Here is a 24044-nt window from a genome sequence, read left to right on the forward strand (position 1 = left end):
GTGACAGCAAACTAGGTGGACGTGCAGTTAAACCGCAGACAGGGTGGCACTCCTTCCCCGGTAGGGTAGTGGGCGTACAGAGCAAGCTACCCAGCCATGCTTATGAAAGCTCATACCCTTTCGAGAAACAGACGGATGGGATCCTGGGTTCAATGAGCTACTAACGACAACCAAACAGACTAGATGGTCTTCTGACATCACAGCCTTTTTTTTCGTCTTCCTCAATTTGTGAGCGATTGAATTGCGGCATTTAAACCTAAAGATCTGACTTCCACCCTCTTTTTAGCTTGAGAAAATAAAAGCTAATTAGTAAACCACACGTTACGCTTGACGGGCTAGTGGTGGAGATTCGCATCGGGGCTCGATATACTGGGGGCTCTCTGCAGGGCGCCTGCCCGCCTCTTTCGGGGAGAGCTGCCTGGGCAGCGGGCTGCCTTGCCTGTCGGTCCGGGCGGCTGCCGCAGCAGCTGGCTGAGCCGGGGGTAGCTGTCCTGCACTTCCCAGAGCAGGGTCCGAAACTCGCAGCAGCAGCGCTCGCCGCGGAACAGCACGGCGTCCAGCAGCTCGGTCACCCTCTCCACGGGGCAGGCCGTGCTCTTGATGTGCTGGTACTGCCAGCCCGTCAGCAGGTCCCGGGAGTGGCACACCTGCAGGATGTAGCTGGAGTCGCTCTGGAAGCAGTCGATCAGCTCACACTTCCGAGACCGGAGGAAGCAGCCAGCCGGGTTTTCCGACCTCATCCCGGTCCTTGTGGTTGGTTGGTTGGTTGGTTGGGTTTTTTTGCTCGTCCTTAAGGAAGACAGATTTGACGGGCATTGAGCACCTACTCTACTATGTCCACGCATGCATGATCGGAAAACTGAGCGCTGACAGGCAAGAGACTATCCCAGGACCACGTGGAATTATTTGGAATTTAAAATGTGTTGCTATACCATTGCACACGAACTTTGACACTAGTTAATTTTTTATAGCTCAGACCCTCTAGTAAATGCACGTCACCTTAGATAACTGCGGCTGTTGGCTAAGTCATTGCAGGACTTCATGCAATCCAAGTTTTAGTTGAATACAGGGCTACAGAATGAATCTTAATCCCTTTTTAAAGAGTTCATCACAAGGGGTGTATGCTTACAAGGTGATTTTGTTTTTCTTAACCTCAACAGAAATTCCCTTTTTTTAAAAAAACACCTACAAAATAAGAACGTCAGAATCAACCTGCATAATGTTTAGTCAACAGGTCTCCTCCGTGGGTGGTTCTTATGTCTGCTGCAGCTGTCAAGTCATGCGAAAGCAAGTGTGCTTTCATGTCTTTCCCAGCTACAGCAGAAATTCTAGTGTGCTTTATAAAGAACAGAAGAATTGACAGAGAAAATACTCGTCTCATTAACAGAAATCTGCCCCAATGATTTACTTTTCATTGAAAAAAGCCGTTTTAAACTTCACTGATTAGACCTTTTTTTTTCCTAGGTGGGCTTCAAGTTACATTAACAACTTCAAAAGATGAAAGTTTCACAATTGTCAGTCTTGGGGACAATGTGTGGCTGGAGTTTGGCACTGGCTCCTGGGTTAGAGAGAACAATCCTCTTTCTTGTTATTAAATCTGACCTACTAAGCCAAACAACAGACTGTCAGAGCCAGATTCCGGCAGATCAGGTCACTAATAAATGTGCAGCATTAAAAATACATCAAATGAGTATTGAAACCAATAGAACTTGTGTTTTTAATACCTCTCAGCATATTTTTTCCAGAAAACTGTATTTATGCTACATCATAAACCAATACTAAATCACAAAAAAATACTTTTGCTTTTACTGAAAAGGTCTGATTTTTTATTTTGACAACAATGTACATTTAATAATCTTGTTCAATCTTATAATCTATAATCTTATGGAATTATGTACAAAAAGTTAATACTGCAAACACATTCCCTACACATTCCATACCACTATTATTGTAGGAATTAAGTTTGCGCACACAACCCACAATCACAGCTACAATCACATTGTCCATTCGCAGTGGTATAGCTACAGCTGCACCTGAGACATTGAAACTTAATGACTTACCCTCGCTCACGATATGCCAAAAGAAATCTGTTGTACTTCAAATAATCTGGTTGCTCCTGGGACAAACAGTTTGTAAAGTTTGTTAAAGTAAGAGAGATGCAAATGCTTCTTCTGCATTTTAAGTAGTTGTAATTGAGAGGACAGGAAACACTCTCTTACATGTACTGCGGCATAAGGGGATTTCTTTCAAAAGCATGCTGTAATCTACCCAGTTTTCAAAGTGTTTACATTTTTTAAGAAAGGGTTTTTTTTGTTGTTAAAAAATCAGATTTAAAAAACAAACAGGCTATCGTGCTGTTTTCAATCCACTGCTTACGGATGCTCGCTAGGAAATTTCTGTGATGCTTGTCTCCGTCATGGCGGAATGTGTTTTTTTTTTTTGGTTAGAGTTCTGAACTCCGGATAAGGAAGTCAGAGGTTAAAATCCCAGGTGGGAGGGGTACCGTTGTAGCCTTGAGTAAGACTCTCCTGGTGCTCCAGTAAGATCTTGTAGAATAAATGGGAATTCTCCAAGCTTTCAGTGTAAGTAAGAACATGTTCAATTATTTTTCCATCACATACTAAGAAAGTGAGGAAATGAGACTAACATTATGAGTGACCTGCTGTAAGCTTAAGCACTGTACGAATTTGGCGAGTTCTGTTCCATTAATAAACCACGTGATAATTACTGTCGGTTGCCAAATGTAGGGAAAGTGCGAAGCAACTTTATTATCTACAGAAAAACAACATAAACATGGCTGTTGCAAAATATTTAACTTTTGAGAGAATTTAAATGTTACATTTCAGACATGTACACATTTCTACAACACACGGAACTTTCAATACAAATTCTAGTGTCAAGCACAAACAAAATCCATAAAATTTAACAGTTCAGTAAAAAATAGGCCCTAGAGATTTGGTTTTGGAAACTAAGATCCATAATTAGCCTCATCAAAGGCCTTTCGGGCTCTTTTCAACTCTTCATTCATAGTCAGCAGATCCTTGACCCTCGCAAACTTTCTAGGATCTTTCCTGATGAGAAACACAATATCTTCAACTTGAACTCGACCTTGTCGCCCAATAGACATGGCTTTGTGCGTCTGTGAATTGAATAAGGAAAAACAGAAACGTCCATAAGTCTTCCACAAGCCAAAACTCACACTGAACAACAAATAAGCAACATGATCTGTCTATTTTGAACAGAAACTTTCATGATCAACTAATTAAAACACAATGTTTCTGTTACTATTATCTACATCTGGGGTGGAGAACACACTTTAAAACACATTACATTAATTACCTGAACAAGTCTTGCTTGAACTAACTAGTTGCTTGATTAAAAAAAATCAATTTTTTTCTCATCTTGCTTGGAATTTTATTTATGAAATGCAATAGTTCAAAGACAACCTCCAACATGTACAAGAGCTGAAAACAGTCACACAGGTCAAATTAATTCTGTTATTAAGTCAATTAAGGAGTTCAATTGTGTAGCAGACATCTCAGCTGGATCAGAACTTAGCATGTGTGTGGTCCTCTAGGAGTAGGACTGGAAAACACCGAACTAAATTATTCAGAAGTGCACTATATAGCACATGCTGTGGAGTTTTAGTACTGCAGAGAACAGATGTCTTCCACATGAGTAATATGAAGAATTTATTTACCCTTACAGAGGCCCCTGCTACAAGTGCAGGTTCCTAAATAAAGCAACTTGTAGCAAGAAAGAGGAATTAATATACATGAGGAATAATGTAATTAGCTTGAGATACATTCCTAACACAATCAGTTCAGACATGTATTTACATAAAATGTACCTAAAACCCATAAAAACAACAAATCAAAACTGATGAGACAAATGTTATTATTCTTACCAGGGAAATGGAATTGATATGTTGGAAAGTGGAAGTGTGACACATTGCCTCTTGTGAATAGAACTAAACCTCACACCAACACTTTTTTTTTCCCCATCAATTCCAACAAATATATAAAGATACGATATGTACATTCGCAGTGCGTTCAGAGGGCCACATCGCAGCACACTGCAGCGCCTGCCAGCCAGCCTACATTGCTGGGTTTTGGTTCATTGAAAAAGTGCATAATCGTGCGAACAAAATGAATATAGCTCCTTAATTAACTGATGAAGTACAGCTGAAGCAATGAATATTGATGCATATTACGGTGACTAATAACAGGGACCCTCTGTACCTCCATTTGCTTCCCAGAGCTCGACTAAATGAATGTTCTCATCTGCAAAGCTCACCCTTCGAACTCAGGCTCACACTGCTAGGCAGAACAGAGCAGCTGTGCTCACAACGTACCATTTCTGTGATGAACTCTATCACAAGATCCTCCAGAATGTCCACAGACTCGGTGTAGGGGTTCTGATCGTCCCCGAATCCATACATCATGCATCGAACTGCGTGTGAGGGAGATAATACCACACAAAACTGCAATTGAGGCTACAATTGTTAATGAAATGGCACACATTATTATTATTATTATTATTACTACATGAAGACAAAAGCAAGAGAGAAGATGATAAGAAAAAACAAGAACCCCCCAAAAAATAACATCAAAGTCTTGAAGTATGTAACTATCAACAAGGTACAGCACCTTTGAAAACACATTACGACTGCTGACGACTGCAGCAGGAGGGGAATTCTGATATGAAAAAGTACACTGGTACTACTCTGCATTTCGCAGTTTTATGATAAAAAGCTGAGGAAATTTCTATAATTTTGTTAGTTGTTTTTTACGTAAAAAATAGCTGAGGTAAATACTTCACGAATATTCCCATTAAGCAGAGGCCCCCAAAAATATTCTGTTGAAGCTTTAGAATTGTCCTGTTGACTAAAGCTGACAGCAGTAAAACGAGCCCTGACTGCTTTTTGGCAGAAAAGAGAAGGATGAAGCTTTAAATCGGGACATGCGTGTCTCGCGTATAAAACAAACAAGCTCCTGTGCCACGAGGCGACGTCAGAGGGAAGCCAATGGAAAATCTCACGTTCTTTGGAGAAGAGCCTTTTCCTTCTCCCATGACCCCCCTCTGCCCCGCTGCCTCCTTCCTCGACATCCTCCTCGAACTGCAAGACAGAGCGGAGCACGGGACCAGTTCACTTCCAGGAGGAAAATCACATTTCACACTGGAATTCCTGTCACTCTTAGTAAAGCACGGACAGAGCTCATCTGAAACACACACACACCACTGTAACACCTAAACGTTCTATACTCTTCTGTGGCCACCCCAGGCTTCTGCAGAGCCCAACTCCAGCAGGTGTTAGAGAGTCACCGGTTTAGTAAGAACTTAGAACACCGGAGTTTTCTTCAGTTGAGCCAATACTGTACATTAAGTGGTTCAGGAATGAACCACTGGCATCCCCAAGAACTATGGGGTGCAGGTATTTGGATTTCAGGTGATCTCTGAACTACATCGTTTCATAAATCACCGGCGTTAAGAGGTCAACCAGCTGCTGCAGATCTGTAATAAAAGACGGTGGCCTGGAGGGTTGGTCGAAAACTCCCCTTTCTTAATAAAAATCAAGGGTAGCGCTGCTTTGGCCACATCACTGCCTTCTGACTAAACATTTAAACGGGACTTGCATTATAAATACTAATAGGCGACTCATAAACGTGCACGAAAATTAAGCTTTTTGGAACATGTACAGACAGACAAATCCTTTCTGCCATGAAGCTCGCTGGTGGACACAACTTGCAGTTTCTAATTTGAGCCCGCTGTCTTTACACAAGCAATTAATTTATGGATCTTGTTTTTAAATTGAGCTTCAACATTCAGTCCAACCTAAATACAACATTTTCTTTTGTATTAAACCAGTACTGTTCTAAAATGAGCACTGCAGGGAAACAAAACATGAAATTCCAAATGCCGGTGTCGATGTGCATGAATATTGTCATCACCCCAGGACCAAGTACAATGAAACAAGCCCGGGCGAACTTTCACCTATGTCTCCCCCCGTCACTGAAGTAAGAGAAAGGAAATGAGCACTAGGCTCTATGAGGCTGGAATGAATCGAAGACATCACAAAAGTATCACAGAGCGTGAAAAGGCGAGAAAAAAGATAAATACACACCGCGGGGTCATCGTCGTCGTCGGCCATCCTAGATCCTACTAAAGCCGCAATTGTAGCGAATTGGTGTGCAGGGAGACGCAGAAAAAAATCGGGATTTTACAGGCTAAGACTGAAGCTTGAAGAGTGTGTGTAGTCAACCGCCAAAAACTGTACCGGTACTTTACCAAGGGAACAAATTTCTGCAGCTGTCCAGGGAACTACTAAAAACAAGCGCTGGGCGCTAGCGACCATTCACTTCCTGGGTCCCAGGTCATGTGACCTTCCGGTCAGATTATACCATTACAAACCGGAGCGCTTACTGACATTACATTCTTTAACCGTCACCTATTGCCAGAACTTAAATAGGTATAAACACAATTGTAGTAAAATACTTTACAAAACAAACTCCTAATCCGTTTCTGAGACATCTTTTGCACCCACGCCGATGGTTTTATCTACGCCGGCGTGAGGCGAGTGGACGAGTCCTGGTTGCGCAGATTCCCGCAGCTCTACGCAGATACTGCGCAGATTGGAAGACAAAACTGTTCTAAATGCAAAGCAGGATCAGGAGTCTCTACCCACGACTTTCCGATTAGTGCAGTCTTTTGAGTCCATCTCACTGTAGAGATCTACGAATGACCGATTAGGGGAATCGCTTTAATTACAATAATTAAGTTGGTAGCTAGCTGCAGAGGTCAGTTTGATTGAACGAGGTGCCTATAATGTGGACTTTCTTTTCATGACTTAAAAAATGTTTTTTAAAAATCTTTTCTCTTTAGAAGGCCAGTATTAATCACATAACATTAAGCGAATTGCAGTCCACAAACACTGTACACTTTCTCTGCATGCGGATGATGGTACAAATGCCGTAAAATGTCACGCTGTATAAATGCATAACCTGGCCGGATTTGGCTGGAAAAATAAAAGGAATAATGCCGGATTAAATGTAATTCTGGGTGAGCATTGTCTATGACTGTTCCTACCTATGGTCGCTACAGTTAGGAGAAACAGTGGTTAAACTGCGTATTCTCCAAGCTAGCAATGGTTACAATAAAGTCAACCAGATAATCCGTTTGCCGCCCTGCTCGTACCATCCAACGTGAACCATCGTCATCGTGTTTATTCTGGAATCGCTGTTGGGAAATTCCACCCCCTCGGTCGGCAGGAAGAAATCAGCTTTGAAGTGCGTGTGCGTGTAGCCCTGGTCTCTTCTTGGCCTGTGCGGAATGGGCTCGGCAGCTCCCACGCTGTTGCTGGAGTTTCAGTCACACCCACCGAGCCCAGCAGGGGGCGCCCGGAGAGACGCGTGATTCCCCTCAAGGGCCGGAGCCGGCGGGCCTCTCTGCAGACTTCTGCTCGTCCAATTAGGCGGTCAATGAGACCCTTGGTGAGGTAACTGAGGGTCTGGGTGGGAGGAAAACCAGGTATCTCACGCATCCCCCCCCGAAAGCGGAGCACCGTGCGAAAAACAGATGTGGTGCTTTCAAGTACCAGTTTTTATGTTTGCTAAATGCCAACAGCTTGCCTGGACAGGCCCTGGCTACCCAGCGGCCCTGTGCTGGACACAGCTGCGAGATAATGGAGACAAAACGGACGAGTATCGACACAGACAGACATCAGTCCGGGAGAGTAGTAGCTCTATCTAAAATAAAGTTATGTGTAGCACAGGGTGGTGTTCTTTTCATGTAATTGTACTGCGAATAGAATTATTATCCAGAATAAGCTAAACCCCAAGAGAACATTTCTTTTAAAACAAAGTTGTTTAATCTTTCGTACAGGGGTTACATTTGACATCAAGCCCAAAGATTTATAGTTCACATGAAACAACAGGGCCCGCGTTGAATAAGTATTAACTGCTTTCATAATGACATGAAAATACATTTAGATCCATACAGACTATTCTAAAACGTCCCTAGCATTAACAGAAGCGCAATTTTTTCCTCAAGCAGTGAAGACTAATCTAGAACAGGAACACCTAACCCGAGAATGCACAGTACACTGCAGTGCTAGCCCCTATATATTCAATTACCCAACATTCCTGGAAAACTAAAATTATGCTTAGTGTCCCCAAAAACTTTATAGGAAAGAGATGAAAGATTCAAATGTTCTTGTAGATTCACTGACGTCACTGCATCCAAGAGAATGGTACAGGTTAAACGGGTCTGCTATTGAACAGTGTGCACAGTTTGTACTTACCGGATACATGCTAGCAGACACAGGACACCTTAGCGACCTCTCTTGGATAGCCCTGACAACAACCTGAGGACAGCAGTATCCCAGCCTTGGGCATGGTAAAGATCGTTAATGACCCAGCATTATTAATGTGCCGCTAATCTATTGCCTGGTGGGGGGGGCTATCATTGGACCTGAGACCTGTTTTTGTGTCTCTGCTGTTCCCACAGGGTCAGCCGGTGCTGTACAATATAATTCTGTAAAGCCCTCTGTGGTCAACTGTTGCAAAGGGCGCTACAGCGAATGAAGATTGATTGATTGGTGAATTGATGGGTTGATACAATGTTCGTTTTTGGAGTAATTTTGTCTGTGGTCTTTATCACGATTAAAACCAGGCACACAAATGTAAACTGCCTCAATTCGAAAAGTTTGCACTATTTCATCTGTTGTCTGTATACCATGCACTTGCAGAAAAGGAGAAAAGGACAATCCTTAACGGGTATTTTTATGTAGAAAATACTTGATAAATGTTATGAAAAAGTCCCTTCATACTTCACCCTCTGTCCTCTTTCAGTACCAATGACATTACAGTACCAAATAAAATTATAGTATGTGAGGGGCTTAATTGCTCAAAAAAGCTATTTTTGAACAATGTGTAGAACACTAGTAGAAGTGACTAATGCAAAGCAACTATCATTCTAAATTTCAGTGAATGAAAATAGATTTGAAAAACATGGATACTGATGTGCACTTTATTATAGCTAGTAATTTTTATTGTTAAATACCTTAATAACCTTAAATGCTAAATATACTTATTTATGGAGAGTATTGATTTATCATCTTAAAAAAGTGTTTTAAGCAGACCCTTGAAACCCCAGTTCAGAAAGGCTCACACAAATGACCTTCGAAAAGCACAACAGCAGTGTCGCATTAATTTAAGAATTTAAGATTCATTTGTTTTATATAAACACAAATAAGGAAAAATGTATTCTTGTAATTAGAGTGGTAACGTCTCTCTAAAACTGGGTTACCATTTCTGTGTAATCGTTTTGCATGTTTTTAATTGGGCCTTTCTCAGTAGATCTTAGTGCTTGTAGTATTTAGTACTTTTTCTCCTCAATAAAAAGCAGAGGCAGAGAGTTGCAGAACAATTGGAAGGGTCAGCTCGCAAACAGATATAGCAAAGGTCCGCGTCCCGGTAGGAGCAGGAGATAAACTCGGTCTGATGCTCACAGTGCTAGACATTCAGCTCCAGGTTACAAAAAGTGATTCTAATGTGAGCGCCGCAAAGGAGCTCCCCTCGGGCTCAGCCCAGGCGGCCTCAGCCTACTTCTGAGAGCACTGGGAAGGGGGGGGGGGGCGGGCGCGGAGGGCGTCGCGAGAGGATGTTAGGAGTTGCTGGAGTTCTCCGTGAACGCGTTGGCCCCAAAGCCGGCAGAGTTCGCGGAAGGGAAGGGCGCGGCGTCGTCAGCGGTGCTGCCCTCCTCCTGCTTCCTCCCGCCGGCGGCTTCCTGGGAGGGGTTGCTGCCGGCGGTCCTGAAGCTGGGGTCGCTCCGGGCTTCGCTGTTCTGCAGGGGCAGCAGGGCCTTGTGCCTCATCAGGCTGTCGCCGCTGTCCTTGCCCTCCAGGGAGCTCTTCCTCCGGCTGTACCTGACGGCCACGGAATTCTTCCGGGGCTCCTCGAAGCTGAGAGAGAGCATCACCTTGCCACCGCCGAAGCTCACCGTCTGCTTGCAAGCCCTCTGCGGCCCCGCTGCGGGGAGGTCCTGGTCCTCGTTGCTCTTGAAGCTGATGGAGGACGAGGGCGTGGACACCGAGGAGCCGCCGACGCTGTTGGACCTCTTGCGCGAGACGGCGCTGCGCCGCAGCGTCGCCCGGGCCGCCACCTTGAAGGCGTGGGCCGCGGTGCTGCAGCGCACCTCCTCGATCGTGTTCCTGGATGGCTTGAAGAGGATGATGTAGACCTTGTTGAAGAAGATGCAGGCCAGGAGCCCGAAGCTGGAGGCCAAGATGGCGATGACCTCCACGGCCGACACAAACTTGCCGTAGGTGCTGACGTAGGCGGGGATGAAGGAGATCCAGACGATGAAGAAGATAAGCATGCTGAAGGTGATGAACTTGGCCTCGTTGAAGTTCTCTGGCAGTTTGCGGGACTTGAAGGCAAAGAAGAAGCAGACGGCGGCCAGCAGGCAGGTGTACCCGATGAGGAACCCCAGTGCCATGAGGGAGCCCTCATTGCAGGTGATGAAAATGATCTCGTCCATGTCATGGTTGCTGTAGCTCTCGGGTGGTGCGTTGTAGAGCCAGACCACGCAGATCATGATCTGCACGAATGTGCACATGAAGACCAGGAGGAACTGCAGGTTCAGCCCCCACCACTTGCGATGAAGGCTGGTGGGGATCTTGGCTTCGAAGACCAGCAGCACCCGGTTGGTCTTGACCAGGATGCAGGAGATGCAGAGCACGAAGCTGATCCCGAAGGCCGGCTGGCGGAGCCGGCAGGTCCAGTCCTGGGGCTCCCCAATGAAGATCAGAGAGCTGGAGAAGCAGCAGATGAGTGAGAACAGCAGGAGGTAGGAGAGCTCCCTGTTGGTGGCCTTCACAATGGGAGTGTTGCGGAACTTCACAAAGACCCCCAGGACAAAGGAGGTCAGGAAAACCCCCAGCACCGCAAACAGGGTCAGCGCAATCCCAAAGGGTTCGGTCCACGAGAGAAACTCGATCTCCTTGAGAAGACAGGACGTATGGTTTTCATTGGACCACGAGTTGTTGGGGCACTTGGTGCACACACTCGCATCTGAAACACAAACAAACAGAAAGTGTATTTTCTTAATAAAAAAAAAAGCTTGCTTTGAAGGATATGTTGAATACAGAGTTTCTGAGGCTATCAAAACAATGAAAACGCTGATGCACTTGTAGCTGATGTTATTTAAATAGATTTTGCTTTGAGAACGAACACAGGCTTTTCACAATACATGGAGAGCTTGATATGCTTTATTGTCTTCCTTTCCGCGGCATCTCCTCACCTTTGTGATCGCTGAACTCCCCATCAGAGCACTGCTTACACTCAAAGCAACACGTCGGCTCGCCGTCGATGATCCCTTTTCGGGTTCCCGGCTCGCAGTCTTCACTGCAATTTGAAAATGGGACCTAAATCATGGAAGAAAACTGGAGAACATCAAAGCCTGAAAAGTAACACTCATCTTCCTCACACCCTTACACGTGAAGGAATCCTGGCGTGCAGAAAGGTAAAGAGAGGAATAAGGTCCACAGGTAGTCCTGTATCAGCTCAACATTCAAATACAGCTGCTAGTTAAATAGAATGGAAACAAGATAAGATCACTTTACTGGCCATATACAATTTCTTGTATTAGGAATTTGTCAAAGAGACAGTGCTTGCAATTTTTATCCTTGTCACAGATGTTTCAGCAATACAGAGATTTTTTAAATGACTGGTCTTCTACAGTAATTTAGATAAATCAGCCATTTCTAGATGCTTCAAGAAGAAGTATCGAGAAATGGCCTAATCCTCTATTCTCCAATCAGACAAGAATCCTCTCTGATACAATTCACTCAGAGAGCTCTTATATAACGAGCAGAACAACGCGGTAAAGCTCTGTGATATACGAATACGGGGCCAAAGCCTCTGAGGACACAATCTGACAGGGTGAGTCATTTCCCAGTTATCCAGACATTCAACAGAATGATTGAAGGGCACCTACGACTTTACTGTAGCCGTTCCACAGTATCTTGGACTTATCGATGAAGAGGCGAGAGCCTTTCTCAGCATGCATGTTGTAGTGGCCGATTTCCTCGAAGACCACAGAGCCGTCCTCCGGGGACCGGTGCCAGTTCACGATGGTGTAGTTACCCAGCAGGTCTCCGCTCTCATCGAAGTCCACCTGCTCCCCCATGCTGTTGGTGAAGTTTAAGTGTCTGAGCTGCTTCAGAACCTGTAAAGAATCAGATTGGTCCGGTCTTAGCCCTTAGCCCCTTTTCGCTTATTTGCAATGCATTTCCAGTCAAAATCAATGGAATAACATCAACTGAATATAATTCAAATCCAAATAACCACAATCTGAAAAGTGTGAAGTGTTTGAGTGAAATTACTCTTGTATTCTATGAGAGTGAAATGAAACAGGCTTGTTAACAGGGTTAGCGCTGTTTGCATATTTCTTCCTCGGCATATGTTGTTTTTTCAAATAAAGCCAATGTTCAGATAAACAAATAAAACAAGCTCAGAGCTCCTTCACCCCTCTTCTAAATTGTTTCAATACCCCTGAACAAGAGACGCAACAGAGAGGGACAGAGACACAGCAGGAGACCCCTGTGTGGGCCAGTCTGGTTCATGGGAAAATCTTAAGTTCTCAGCCTCGCGTTTCAGGCACTTGACTGCTGAGGAGGAGTATTGGATTTTTCACTAAGGTTCTAATTTTTCAAGAATCCTTAAGATTAAAGTCTTAATCTATTAAGTTATACCTCCCAGCTAAAGGCAATGCTTATAAAGGTGGCTTACAACATGCAAAACTGAGACCATGCCTTCAAAGCAGCCTGGACCAGATTTGACCCAGAGTGAACTCTATGTCTCACCTGCCACGCTTCCACTTTCTTGATGTCAGCACAAGAGCCATTGGTGAATAGCCCCTTCCCTGGAGTGCAGGTGAGAATGTCCTGGAGGGCATGGGCGATGGAGTAGACAGCAACATACACGTTGTAGGAGATGCGCAGGTGAGTGTAGTCCAGGTAGGGAGTCTCAACGCTGTTGATGTCCTCCTCCCCTGTACAAGGCGGTCTGATGTTTGCACTGCCATTTCCCCTCGAGGGGTTTCTGGGGCTGTCTTCCAGATAGCAGTTGAAGGTTTCTTGCCAGAACTCCCTGACAAACTCGTTATGGGCGGACTTCTTGGGCTGCACCTGCTGCAGGAAGTTCCTGAAGCCGGGGATCTGCCCGGCTCTGAGGGCAAAGCCGATGGTGCCCCCGACCACGTGGAAGAACTCGGGCTTTGCGATCAGGGAGGAGCTGGCCCAGGCCTCGCTGGCCAGCCAGATGCGATCGGTGATGTTCCTCTTCACAATCTCCTTGATAAGAGGCTCCATGTCTGGGCCGCTGGCGAAGACCGCAATGACCTTGGCTTTGGACTCCTGGATACGGTCCACGATTCCCTGGATGCGCTCCTCCTCGAAGTACTGAGAAATGAGCTCATTCAGGTGGATGCAGATGTCCCTGTCTTCCACCTCCTTCTCAAACTTCTCAATGCCAGGCCGGCCATAGTCATCGTCTGAGGCCACTGCTATCACCCAGTTCCACTGAAAGAAGTCAATGATATCGGCCATGGCGGTGGCCTGGTGCTCGTCTGTGGGAATGGTCCTCATGAAGGACTTGTACTGGTTCTTGTTGCTCAGCAGGCGACTGGAAGACGCGTAGCTAACCTTCAACAAGGCAGAAAACACTGCAAGGTAAGAGCCATGGGCGATTCGGACAGGTGGCATACTTTTTGTTCTGAGAGCTGTGGAGCTACAAAGCAGGTTAAAAAAAAATGATATCAAAGAAATTGAACGATATATTTTTTGTAGTAGTTCAGGTGGGCAGCTGCGTCAGCATGCGTAGGCTGCAAAGGAACAAGTAACAGGTTTATCCCATGCTGAAAAAAAGAAGAAAGTAAACACAACGTTGTGTGTTTTTTTTCTTTTTTTTTCTTTTTTTTTCAGCATGGAATAAACCTATTACTTGTTCCTATATATTATACACAACCTGGAAGTATTTGTACATTTTGCTATGCAGTATTATTTATACCGTACGAAACAAACTCTATGACATTAAACTGCAAATACTACAGGTTGGTTGCATACAATAGATTTCTGATAGACAGCTGCCCAAATTTATTTTTTACCCTGTAAATGCTCTCCCAGTGTGAAGACAGAAATGCACAGCGTCTCTCGTCACATGCGAGAGGAGACTTGCCGATAAATCAGAAGCTGGTTCTAGATGCACTAGAGTGGGCTAAGCTAGCAGCTTGCAGGCTGCTCTGGTTTTGCCTGGCTGCAGATGCCAGATCTGCTCCAGGAAAGACCTCAGTGCAAACACATAGGAACAGTTACGAACGAGAAGAGGCCATTTGGTCCAACAAGCCCATTTGGTAGAGAGTACTTAATGGATCCCAGGATTTCATCCAGTTATTTCTTGAAAGAAGCCAGGGCATCAACGACAGGGCCAGATACCTCCTTCCACACTCCCAGGAGTCACAAGAAGGCGGCTGCCTCTATGAGAGTTAACTCCTCTGGCCCCGAGGAAAAAAGACACAGCTGACTCACAAGATCTAAGTGTTCCATTTCTATATAGTTGTAAATCCATGAAGGATCAACATGCCTTCCATTCACTTATAACTTTAGGATACAGCTATTATCTCCCCACCTGCAGCTACATGTTCAAAACAAACAAGTGTAAAATACAAAATGAAATAGTATTCAAAAACGTGTGTGTTCACAAGAAAAGTAATGGCGCATTGCATTTATTAGAAGATTTCTAATGATGACTATCATATAAATGGATGGTAAAGCATATTTCATTATGCAGACCTACAGTATCTGTTAGTTGCTCTTTATTTTTCTGTATTAGAAGCCAGCTAATAGGATAAATGATTAAATTAACAGCATTTAGTGTAGTGTGCCTTCTTTAAAGGGGTCTGGAAAGCTAGCTCATAACTAATTCATTAAGTTGAACATCAACAACACAATAATAAATTGTCCAGAAAAACAACTACAGACTTGATTGTTACTTCCGTCATCTGTGTCCATCTTGTTTTCTTCAGGAGGGGGGAGTGAGGGATACATTCAGCAAGGAAGACGAGGCAGACGTGGTCTGCGGCTGACATGTCTCTGTTGGACAACTCCTCCTCAACCTCCTGCCCTTGCCACACTGCTACCTTTCTAGAGCTGTTGGCCAATAAAATAACGGCAAGTAACGTCCAGTCGGGCTTCGTTACATGCTCAGAGGGACCAATCTGCTAATGAGCACCGACATGATCACAAACCCACCAATGAGCAGCACTATTGCTGGGCGCAGCTACCCCCGCCACTCACCTGCGGGATGTAGAAGAGGCCCAGCAGGTTGGCCACAGCAGTTGACACCCCCGAGCCAGTGGCGCCCACCACCGCGATGGTGGAGGGGATGTGCTCCGAGCAGTTACAGAACTCATCCAGGTTGAGCGAGTCGATCTTGTTCTGCGCCACGAAGCTGAGGGTGGCCTCCAGGGCCTTGGACACGGTGTTGCAGGTGTCGAAGATGCGGTACCCCAGCGTGATGTTGGGCAGGAGAGTGCTGCTGTTGTTGATCTCCTCTATGGCGAAGATCATGGCCTGCAGCCAGCGAAACCCCCGGAAGTTATACCTGCGCAGGAACAGCCACAATGTGTTGCTCTGTGGGTGGGGCTCGGAGAGATAGGTATCTGGTGCTTAAGGTGGGGGGGGGCGGGGTGCTGAGGGGGTCAGTCAAGCTGGAGAGCTGGAGGAAGGGATGGGTGTTGCAAGATGTGCAAGACCCTGGGGGACAGACAGCAGCTACTATACATCTCACCTGGATTCTGTTTCCCACTTTCAAACCTGAACGACAGGCAGGACACAAGAAAGGACCTGACCCACCTTGCTCCATTGGGACAAGTCGCTAACCTGTACCAGAACCTCCCCCGTCCATCTCTGGTACAACCCCAGGGAGCTGGCCCTTTACAATACAATCCCTTTCCTCAGCTGTTGACTGCTGGAAGCACAAACGTCTGCCTCTAAACCTGGTCTTACCCTGCCTACTGCTTTCACATCAAGTTACTGATATGAGGCAATGCCATGAAAGGGTTTTCTCTTGTGTAAGGCAGATGAGGCAGGACTGGCCGACTGTTTTCCACTCGTGCCCTGCCTCTGTCTCTTGCATGGTGTACTGTAAACCGCTGCAACATCTGTTTTTCTATGGAACAGGAAATGTGCGTTTCCCACAGAGAGAAAACACCAGGAGTGAGCATGATATTGATATTCAGGTGGTGCCCGATGTTGAACCTGTTGCACTTTACAAAGATAGGGTGAGGCTGTGAGAGATTACAAGAGGAGATGGAGGGACATGTTTGTAAAAGCTTCAAGGGGAAAGTCAGAACATATTTGGTTATCTGGTTAGAAAAAGAGGGTGGTAACAGCACAGTGGTAACGGTTCAGCTCCTAACACTGGACAGAAACCTGACGAATAGGAATTCCAATGCAGTCAAACTGCCTGGACCCTCAGAGATTCAGACTACAGACCCGGACCATGCTAAACAAAAGTCTATACATGGATTCCTTATCTTACTGTTACAGATACCTTGTACGAAATACACGATCGCAAAACCACTTTGTGCTTTGTGACAGCAAAGCTGAAGAACAGAATGATCTTGTGAATTTAGGAGAGAGGCTGTTTCTGGAGGGCTGTCTATGAACTTACCACCCAGTAAGTGCATGAAACTGTTTTTTTTTTTTGTCAAGTTGAAAGCAACAGAATTGTAGTACTGTAGGTGGACTCTTGGGTGGCTGGGCTGAGCTGGGAAAGGTTTTTGCTCAAGTACAGGTTGAGCTCTATGGTTGCGGGTTCGAGCCTGGGTCATGTACACAAGTGGCCGGGCTGTGCTGGGGGTAGGATGAGATAAGCCAGCCAGGGCTGTCTCAGCCCTCAGCGATACAGCGCCCCCTGTGGCCAACCAGGCTCTTGCAGGGAGGTGGGACACACCTCTGCTCTGATTGGTGCAGGACCTCCAGTAGGGTGTGGCGAAGCCCATGATGCACTGAAAGATCAGCGGCTCTCTCTGTTCAACTACACTTCCTCACTCTCCCCTGTGTGCAGCCGCAGCGATTGTAATCGGGTGCCAGTACATGCATAACACACAACTGGCACCTCCAAATTCGGGGTGTGCCTGAAAACAAAAACTGGAAAACCTGCTAGACAACATTATCCAGAGATCTCCTCATTTGCTCATACCCTGACTGATCAGCGAATCTCCTGTAGTCACTTCCCAAGACTGAGGGCTCTGTTTTTCGGTGCTACTGTTATCAATACATAATAGATAGTAAATGTCCATCCCTGTGTTTCAGTCACGCATTTTCTGGCTAACAGAGCAAGGAGGAACACTACTCAGCAAACGGAGACATTGCTGCATACTGATGTTTGACACACAGGACACGAAGATCTGCAGGTGTTTCCTGGGAAGAGCCTCAAACAAAACCAGAACCCATGCACAAATTAGAAGAGGCTTTTTTAGATTTTTTTGTTTTCAAACAAGGAATTACTTTTGGCATCCGGAAATACACAAAATCGTACAATCCCGATTCTCTTGCTCTCCCTACCCAAAATAATTGCTTACATCAGAATCTCTGCAGTTGCAGGAAACAGTGACAATAACAAAAAAAATGAGATACTGAGCAGATCACTATGGAGATGCCTTTTTTTTCTCTGGTAAAATTTTATTGCAGATAGGCTTCTTCTGAAATCCCACAATAAAAGTATGATTCAGGGCTGCAGAGAAACAAGGAGCCAGTCTGCTAACCCTCATCCCCTGGGAACAAGACTGTAAGTTTAGACCCATCACTCACAGACTGTAGGACCACTCAATACTTCCTCCTCTCTCATCTCCGATGTTCTCAACTCATCTGCTTAACTGAATTACTCGCTCAGACTGATGATGATTTCAGATGCTCATATAAAATCTCACTTGGAAACCTCTGCGGTTTCTACTGCACCTCCTTACACTCACCATTTCCAACAAACTCTATCCGGACCATACCGCAGCGTGGAAAACACCTGGGATCTTCTGTCACCTTAGAGTGAGCTGCGCGGGGAGGTGTGAACAAGAGTTCAAAACGTGCTGCCAGTTGAAGGAGCTTTCTGAGTTTAGCATCATAAAAAGGAAGTGTAGGTTTATGAATGCAAGAAAACTGAACAGGCAGCTGAAAGTGCAGTTTCTGTCTCTTTGGGTTGTGCGGGTCTTTGAAGAAAGTGACCCTCAATACACTTAAAACCACGAGGGAAGAAAAAATACCTCACATTAGCAAAATTTTAATTCTAAAACATTCCATTACAAACCATTCCAGTGTCAAATAACACTCGAATACCCTAACGTCTCTAAATTATCTATAGTCTGTGTTTAACTTGTATCGTGTTTAAGCAGGACCTTAAATATATTTTTTATATATTTCTTAAATCTTCGATTTCACGAATGACTGTTTTGAAATCTGTGATGACTCATGCAGCCCAGTCATCCTGTGAGCTCTGATCAAAGGAGCAGATGGCCAAAAGCCCATCCTGAAGAAACTATAAAACAACGAGTGGTTTCTGAAACATCATCAGCACCACGATTGAAGACTGGACAGTTTAGAGTTACCTCAGCTTCTGCTTTTCACTGTTATTTCATCTGGTCTCACTGTTAATTTATCTAATTACTGGGGTGTGTTAGGATGGTACAGTATGCGTAGATGTGTTGGAAGGAAGCTGTTTGTTATTGGCTCTAAGATTGATATCTTTTAATTGTATGAGCTCACCAAACCAGATTTCGTGCAGCATGTTGCTGTGGCAATAAAGTATCGAATTGATTTCTCCATTGCTTAACTCTTCCCTTTCACGATCTCTGTGCTGATCCTGAATGAAGCCAGGCAGTTTCATCAGGGCTTAGGAAGAAAGCTTAGTGGCAGCGAGTTATCAGTCATGACCTTTTGACATTGCATTGATAATGGCCCGCCTCATTTCCAGTCGTTTTTGGAACTGAACTGGGACGAGAATAGAGTCCTGATCAGGGACAGTGTGTCTGCAACCTACATTTAACCACAGCTCATCTGTCCCCACCCCTGGATGGGACAATGGTCTATTGCAGAGATTAACCTCCAACCTGAGAAAGGCAGGTCCCCACTTAATTATTTTGCTAAAAAATGGAACAAATTTTGCTCTGAAGCATAACATTGACCGCTAATCCCATCCAGTGGTGCTGTTCTCCATTTGGCTTTTCCTAGTCTACAGCTGAATGATGATTTTCAGAAAGTTGTTTCATTAGCTGTCATACCAGTCCAGGAAAAGCAAAGAAAATGAACACATTAGTGGGACAACAGTGGGACTCAAACCCCCGACCTGTCGGTTCTGAGCCCAACATCATCCCCACTCTGCTGCGCCCCCAGCCGGCTAGGCCGCTGGAGAGGCAGGAACGGTTCTACCAATTCACTGCGCTTCAAAAGCACGAGGTAAAGACCATGCGGGTGCCGTCCCCGACCTTCCCGCCGCGCGGTTTCAGAGCTGGAGCGCACCGCGTGCACCGCGTGGGCAGGGGGACAGGCAGGCAGGGCAGACACCAGCGGCCTACCTCACGCACTCCGTGGACTCTGGCCTGGTGGCGAGGTCCTGATCCTTGGACGCGACGCCGAAGTGAATGGGGAAGAGCCCCCCCAGGATGATGTCTCCTTTCTTCTGCGCCCGCTGGTGGGGGCCGTAGGTGGAGATGACGCAGCTGGACCCCAGCAGGACCAGGTAGGACAGGTAGACTCTCATGGTCGGCGGCTCCGGCAGCTTCAGGCTTCTCGGGAAACTCAGAGGTTACTTGTCAGGGCTCGGGCTCCTGGGGCCCTTGTCCATACCACTCAGGCGGCCACACCAAAGACGGGTCACTCGAGGAGCGGCTGCCCATCTAGACTCGTCCCCGAAGGCCCACTCCACACCCCCGCTCCCGAACAGCACTGGCCAGGCGTCATGTTGGGACCGTCCTCATCACCGTTACCTACAGAGCAGGGGACACAATCACCGAGCGGCATCAATCGGTCTCGCACAGGAAATGACTGTCCCTGCGCTGCTCAGGGCCTTTGTCTCCAGGGCCCTTGTTAAAGTGGAGACACGTCAGAGGAGAGAACAATTACTTGCTTCATGATCAGAGTTCAGAGATTAATCCGGAAATGGTATTACTGATGTTCAGTGACCTTAATTTATACTGTATTATACTGAGATCCGCTCGCAATGTTGCTGCCTAGTGAAGTGTTTTTTTTCTACATGTTGTTCATCTTGCGGGTTTTTTTTTATCCTGTGTTATGTATATTTCTAAACATTTTTTATCACATTATGAAAAGGGACTCAGAAAATTCTCACACCTATTTACGGTATACACTGTGGAGAAGCGAGACACAATCAGGCAGCAGAGACTGAGCCCCACATGTCCCTGGAGTCCATACCAAGGGGTGGGCACCGGGCCCTGTTTTATCTGAACAGCGTCGAGAAGCCACGAGGCCTGCGAAAGCCGCTGGTGCAAGAGACGTGCCTGTCCCTTAGTGGAGCCCCACGAGGGGGCAGGGAGGGGGGCGGCGAAGGACAACGATCGGCGCTCCGAGAGGCAGTCACATCCCTGTAGCCTTATTCCACACCAGGCCTCTGCCAGCACCTGGGCGCTGGTGTGATTCGCGCCCTGCCACGTCTCATTGACCTGCAGAGAGGGACTAATTGCGTTGGAAAAATGCAGGGGCAGGAGTGTGCTAATGAACTAAGCCTTGCCACTTGTGATGCTGGAAAAAAGATTGAACACAGATTGTACAGAGGCTGATTACCGTTGCCGATTACCAATCGCACACCACATGTATGTGGCAAGAATGCGCAGAGCACAGCCAGACTGCTGCGGTCACTTCATCAATACATCCGTGGTGTTATTATAGAAGACGTCTTTCCAAAAGGGAAATTTGATCATGCAAAAACGGAGAATGTGTATTATTGATATGACACTCCTTTTGTCCTTCTCCTCTAGGTAGAACAGCAGCTTGATTTTTTAAACCAACACAGATTGTATATTCACCTGTTAATCATTTACACCTGAAACATTTATGAATTCGTTTTGAGCTCTCATTTTTCCGGTTTCTGAGTAGAAGAAACTACTGGATGTTTAGGTCATTGCAGAACATTTTAGCACCCTAATCCTGTCAGGGAACAGAGCATGCTTTGGCAGATACTTTACATGCTGACTTGTATGTTGCAAAGACAGCGGAAAACTCAGTTTACATCCGACGTATTCAATGTAGAGTTTAGAGAATATAAAAAAAACAAGCGATGTGAAGTGTTTTACATTATAAAATGAACGTTCTCAGTTGCTGTTGAATGCAGGGTGAAACCTACCGTGCACACACACGCTGTCTGGACAGTCCATGGTACACAGACACGGAGAAACAGCGCAGGACAGCTCTGGCGCAGGCAGTGTGTGTATTTTGTCATCTGTCTGAATCATGATCAAAGAAATGCTACAGAATAGGAAGAATGGACGTGCATACTTCCTTTAAACAACTTACACTTAGTATTTACAAATGTACAGTAGAGTCGGAAGAAGACTGAATAAATAATAATAATTCTTTACACTTATATAGCGCTGTTCTGGACTTGATCCAAGCCGTGTGTTTCATCTTGTTGATGGCTTGCAGAAACCGATGGCAGTATAAACTGCACTGTATTGCAAGAACTGCGCCAGCTGTCTCGTCTGGTCTTTCAGACTCTGGTGATTATACACATATCTATTCAAATATATCTTTGAAGGCAAATAGATAAACCCAGAGTCTCGATATAGGTTCATTTAATTGTCCCTATGCCTAATATTTATTGTTATTATAGCTCTGGAAAATGTATGTTCGACAAGATTAACAGATAACAGGAAAGTAGATAAGTAAAGTATTCCTATTTTTAAACGGAAATACATTTGCTTAAAAGCTCCATTTGAGGTTGTGCAAATAATTAAAGTAATAAGACGGCCGTCGCCACTGCTGGAACTGGAGAGCCCTAAACCATCAGTTTCTCAAGACTGGAACCCAACGTGTTGAAGGAAATATTTGAGAACTCCAAGATGACTTATTTTGACAAATCATTTCGAATTGATCAGAGTGAAATTGTTCCAAGGCTTTAGAAAGCGCTGGTTTAATTGCAGACCAGAGCCCCTGGTGTGTTGGGGCATATCGGGAGAGGACAGGAGCAGCCAGTGTTGAGACGGGGTGTGGGCACCGGTATACTGACAGCTGATCTGGTACCAAGCTGCGGACCAAAGTCGATGCGGTAGCAATACTTTCAGGTGCTGAAGCCCCGTCCACTACGTATTCACGAAACGGGAAAAGTCATTATACACCCCGAGTCTTACACTGTTTCCGACTAAAGACGTGAAACTCGCCAATGGCTCCACAGAGACGCAAAATATCGAAATACCCTTTAGAAAATGCGACTGTAGCTGCCAAATGCAAATTATTGAGCACTTTGTAAATAATTTCAGCGCTGTGAAAACAAAAACTGGCTGTTCATTCGACACAGAAAATATGAAGCATTATAGACTTAATTTTGAGGAAATCGATTTCAGGGTTATACTTCGTAGGTTTTGTTCATACTTTGTCTCGGACAGAGTGAGACAAAACTATATCTGGAGAACAAAATTTAAAACACACTACAGAAGTTTTTTTTTAAGTTCAAACAATTCGTTCATAAAAGTTTCCATTCTTGCCTTCAAGGTGCTGATTCATAATTGTAACCACTAGCTAAAAATCTCTGAAACTGTAGCAGTAATTAAACTCTCATTTTTCACACGACATACAAGCAATTCGGGCAAATAGCTTTAGTTCGGTCCTTCAGTAAAGACTCTTGAGAATTCCCTAGTTACCCTAGGCAACTACTTATAATAATATTTCAAGAATAATCAGGAAGTTTTAATAGGTTTTCGTGCGGTGAAAGTGGAATCCAAGTGAGAAATAACCTTACCTCAATAAAATGCTCCCAAATGACACGACACGAGTAATACTGGAGCCTTCTATGTTTATAGTGTTAGGATTGTGGCATCAATTTCGTTCACTTCCAGCATTAATTCTTCTCACGGTATCTTTCAGCAAAGGGCAGCTTAGCGGTAACCTCGGTTACACATTAACCGAAGACGATGCCCGAGCGCAGGCTGGCTCTTCAGCGCATTTCGGCGAAGTCCGCTCCGCAAGCCGAGCCAAGCCGACGCGGCGGGGCGGCCGGGGGGATGAGACGCGCTGTCTTCGCGGGCGCGGAAGGAGGGATCTTCCACCCGAGGCGCGCAGGAAAAAGGCGATCGCCTGCTGAGCTGGTCCTGGCGTGCTGTCCTGTGTCTTGTGGAAATTACAATCCATGTCTGAGTGCTGCCGTGAGGGGAGGGGGGTGGGGTGGGGGAGAGGGCTGCCCCCCTCCCTCCGCCCTGTGTGTTTAACACATTAAACTGGTGAGAACAGCCTGTTACTGGATCAGACGTTATTCCAGCACCTTGTAACAACAGCACACACGGCATTATACACACAGCCCCGGGGTGCACGGCTATTCCGCTGTGCGCTCACGGCCAGGGCTCAGTGGATCTCATAACTGCTCTGGAGCCACGCTAGTGAGGCCGAGCAGCCCACGATGTAACTTCAGCGGGGAGATCCAGTGCCCCCATCACAAAACCAAGCCGGCCACCTGAAGCACACACACGCATTCACTTCAAATGAGTCTTCTTGTCCTGCTCAGAGATGACAAATATTTATGTATCCCTCTTTCTTTTTTATTTCCCGAAAAGGACATAAAAGCTGGTTGTGTAATTAACTTACAACTTTTCAGCTCCCCCCGTGGAGTTTTACAGTGTGGTAAATAAGTAAAAAAAAAAACATTTCTTTCCTAAATACACAGGCTACCACAACAGGGGATTGGGTCCAGCTTTGCGTTACCCAAGTAACAGTATTTATTGCGACTTGCACTCCCCACTGCATTAGGTAATGATGAAACAGACAG

The 24044-nt window shown here is 45.5% G+C and overlaps 2 protein-coding genes across 2 annotated transcripts; both read right to left on the bottom strand.

The window, feature by feature from the left end:
- Nucleotides 1–2744: 2744 nt before the first annotated feature.
- Nucleotides 2745–6388, bottom strand: taf13 (TATA-box binding protein associated factor 13). The gene is made up of 4 exons (XM_006627734.3): nucleotides 6125–6388; nucleotides 5041–5119; nucleotides 4355–4452; nucleotides 2745–3139 (listed from the first exon to the last, which is right to left on the bottom strand). The coding sequence occupies exons 1-4, from the start codon at nucleotides 6149–6151 to the stop codon at nucleotides 2969–2971; spliced, it is 375 nt and encodes a 124-aa protein (XP_006627797.1). The 5' UTR covers nucleotides 6152–6388; the 3' UTR covers nucleotides 2745–2968.
- A 1467-nt stretch (nucleotides 6389–7855) lies between these two features.
- casr (calcium-sensing receptor) lies at nucleotides 7856–23208 on the bottom strand. The gene is made up of 7 exons (XM_006627981.3): nucleotides 23025–23208; nucleotides 19630–20040; nucleotides 15356–15662; nucleotides 12866–13705; nucleotides 11998–12228; nucleotides 11302–11425; nucleotides 7856–11072 (listed from the first exon to the last, which is right to left on the bottom strand). Exons 2-7 carry the CDS (start codon nucleotides 19812–19814, stop codon nucleotides 9664–9666), a joined length of 3096 nt encoding a protein of 1031 aa, XP_006628044.1. The 5' UTR covers nucleotides 19815–20040; nucleotides 23025–23208; the 3' UTR covers nucleotides 7856–9663.
- Nucleotides 23209–24044: the final 836 nt, after the last annotated feature.

The sequence above is a fragment of the Lepisosteus oculatus genome, chromosome 5 (genome assembly GCF_040954835.1).
Source record: "Lepisosteus oculatus isolate fLepOcu1 chromosome 5, fLepOcu1.hap2, whole genome shotgun sequence".
NCBI classification, from domain to species: domain Eukaryota; kingdom Metazoa; phylum Chordata; class Actinopteri; order Semionotiformes; family Lepisosteidae; genus Lepisosteus; species Lepisosteus oculatus.

Bases quoted from the DNA above. Each gene is read 5' to 3' on its own strand.
- taf13 (XM_006627734.3), bottom strand. From the start codon at position 6,151: ATGGCCGACGACGACGATGACCCCGCG. The intron at 5,120-6,124 runs GTGTGTATTTAT...TCTGTCTTGCAG, and splicing joins ACGACGACGATGACCCCGCG to TTCGAGGAGGATGTCGAGGA. The intron at 4,453-5,040 runs GTGAGATTTTCC...CCTCACACGCAG, and splicing joins AAGGCTCTTCTCCAAAGAAC to TTCGATGCATGATGTATGGA.
- casr (XM_006627981.3), bottom strand. From the start codon at position 19,814: ATGAGAGTCTACCTGTCCTACCTGGTCCTGCTGGGGTCCAGCTGCGTC. The intron at 12,229-12,865 runs GTGAGACATAGA...GATTCTTTACAG, and splicing joins AGAAAGTGGAAGCGTGGCAG to GTTCTGAAGCAGCTCAGACA. The intron at 11,426-11,997 runs GTAGGTGCCCTT...TCCATGATTTAG, and splicing joins GGAACGGCTACAGTAAAGTC to GTCCCATTTTCAAATTGCAG.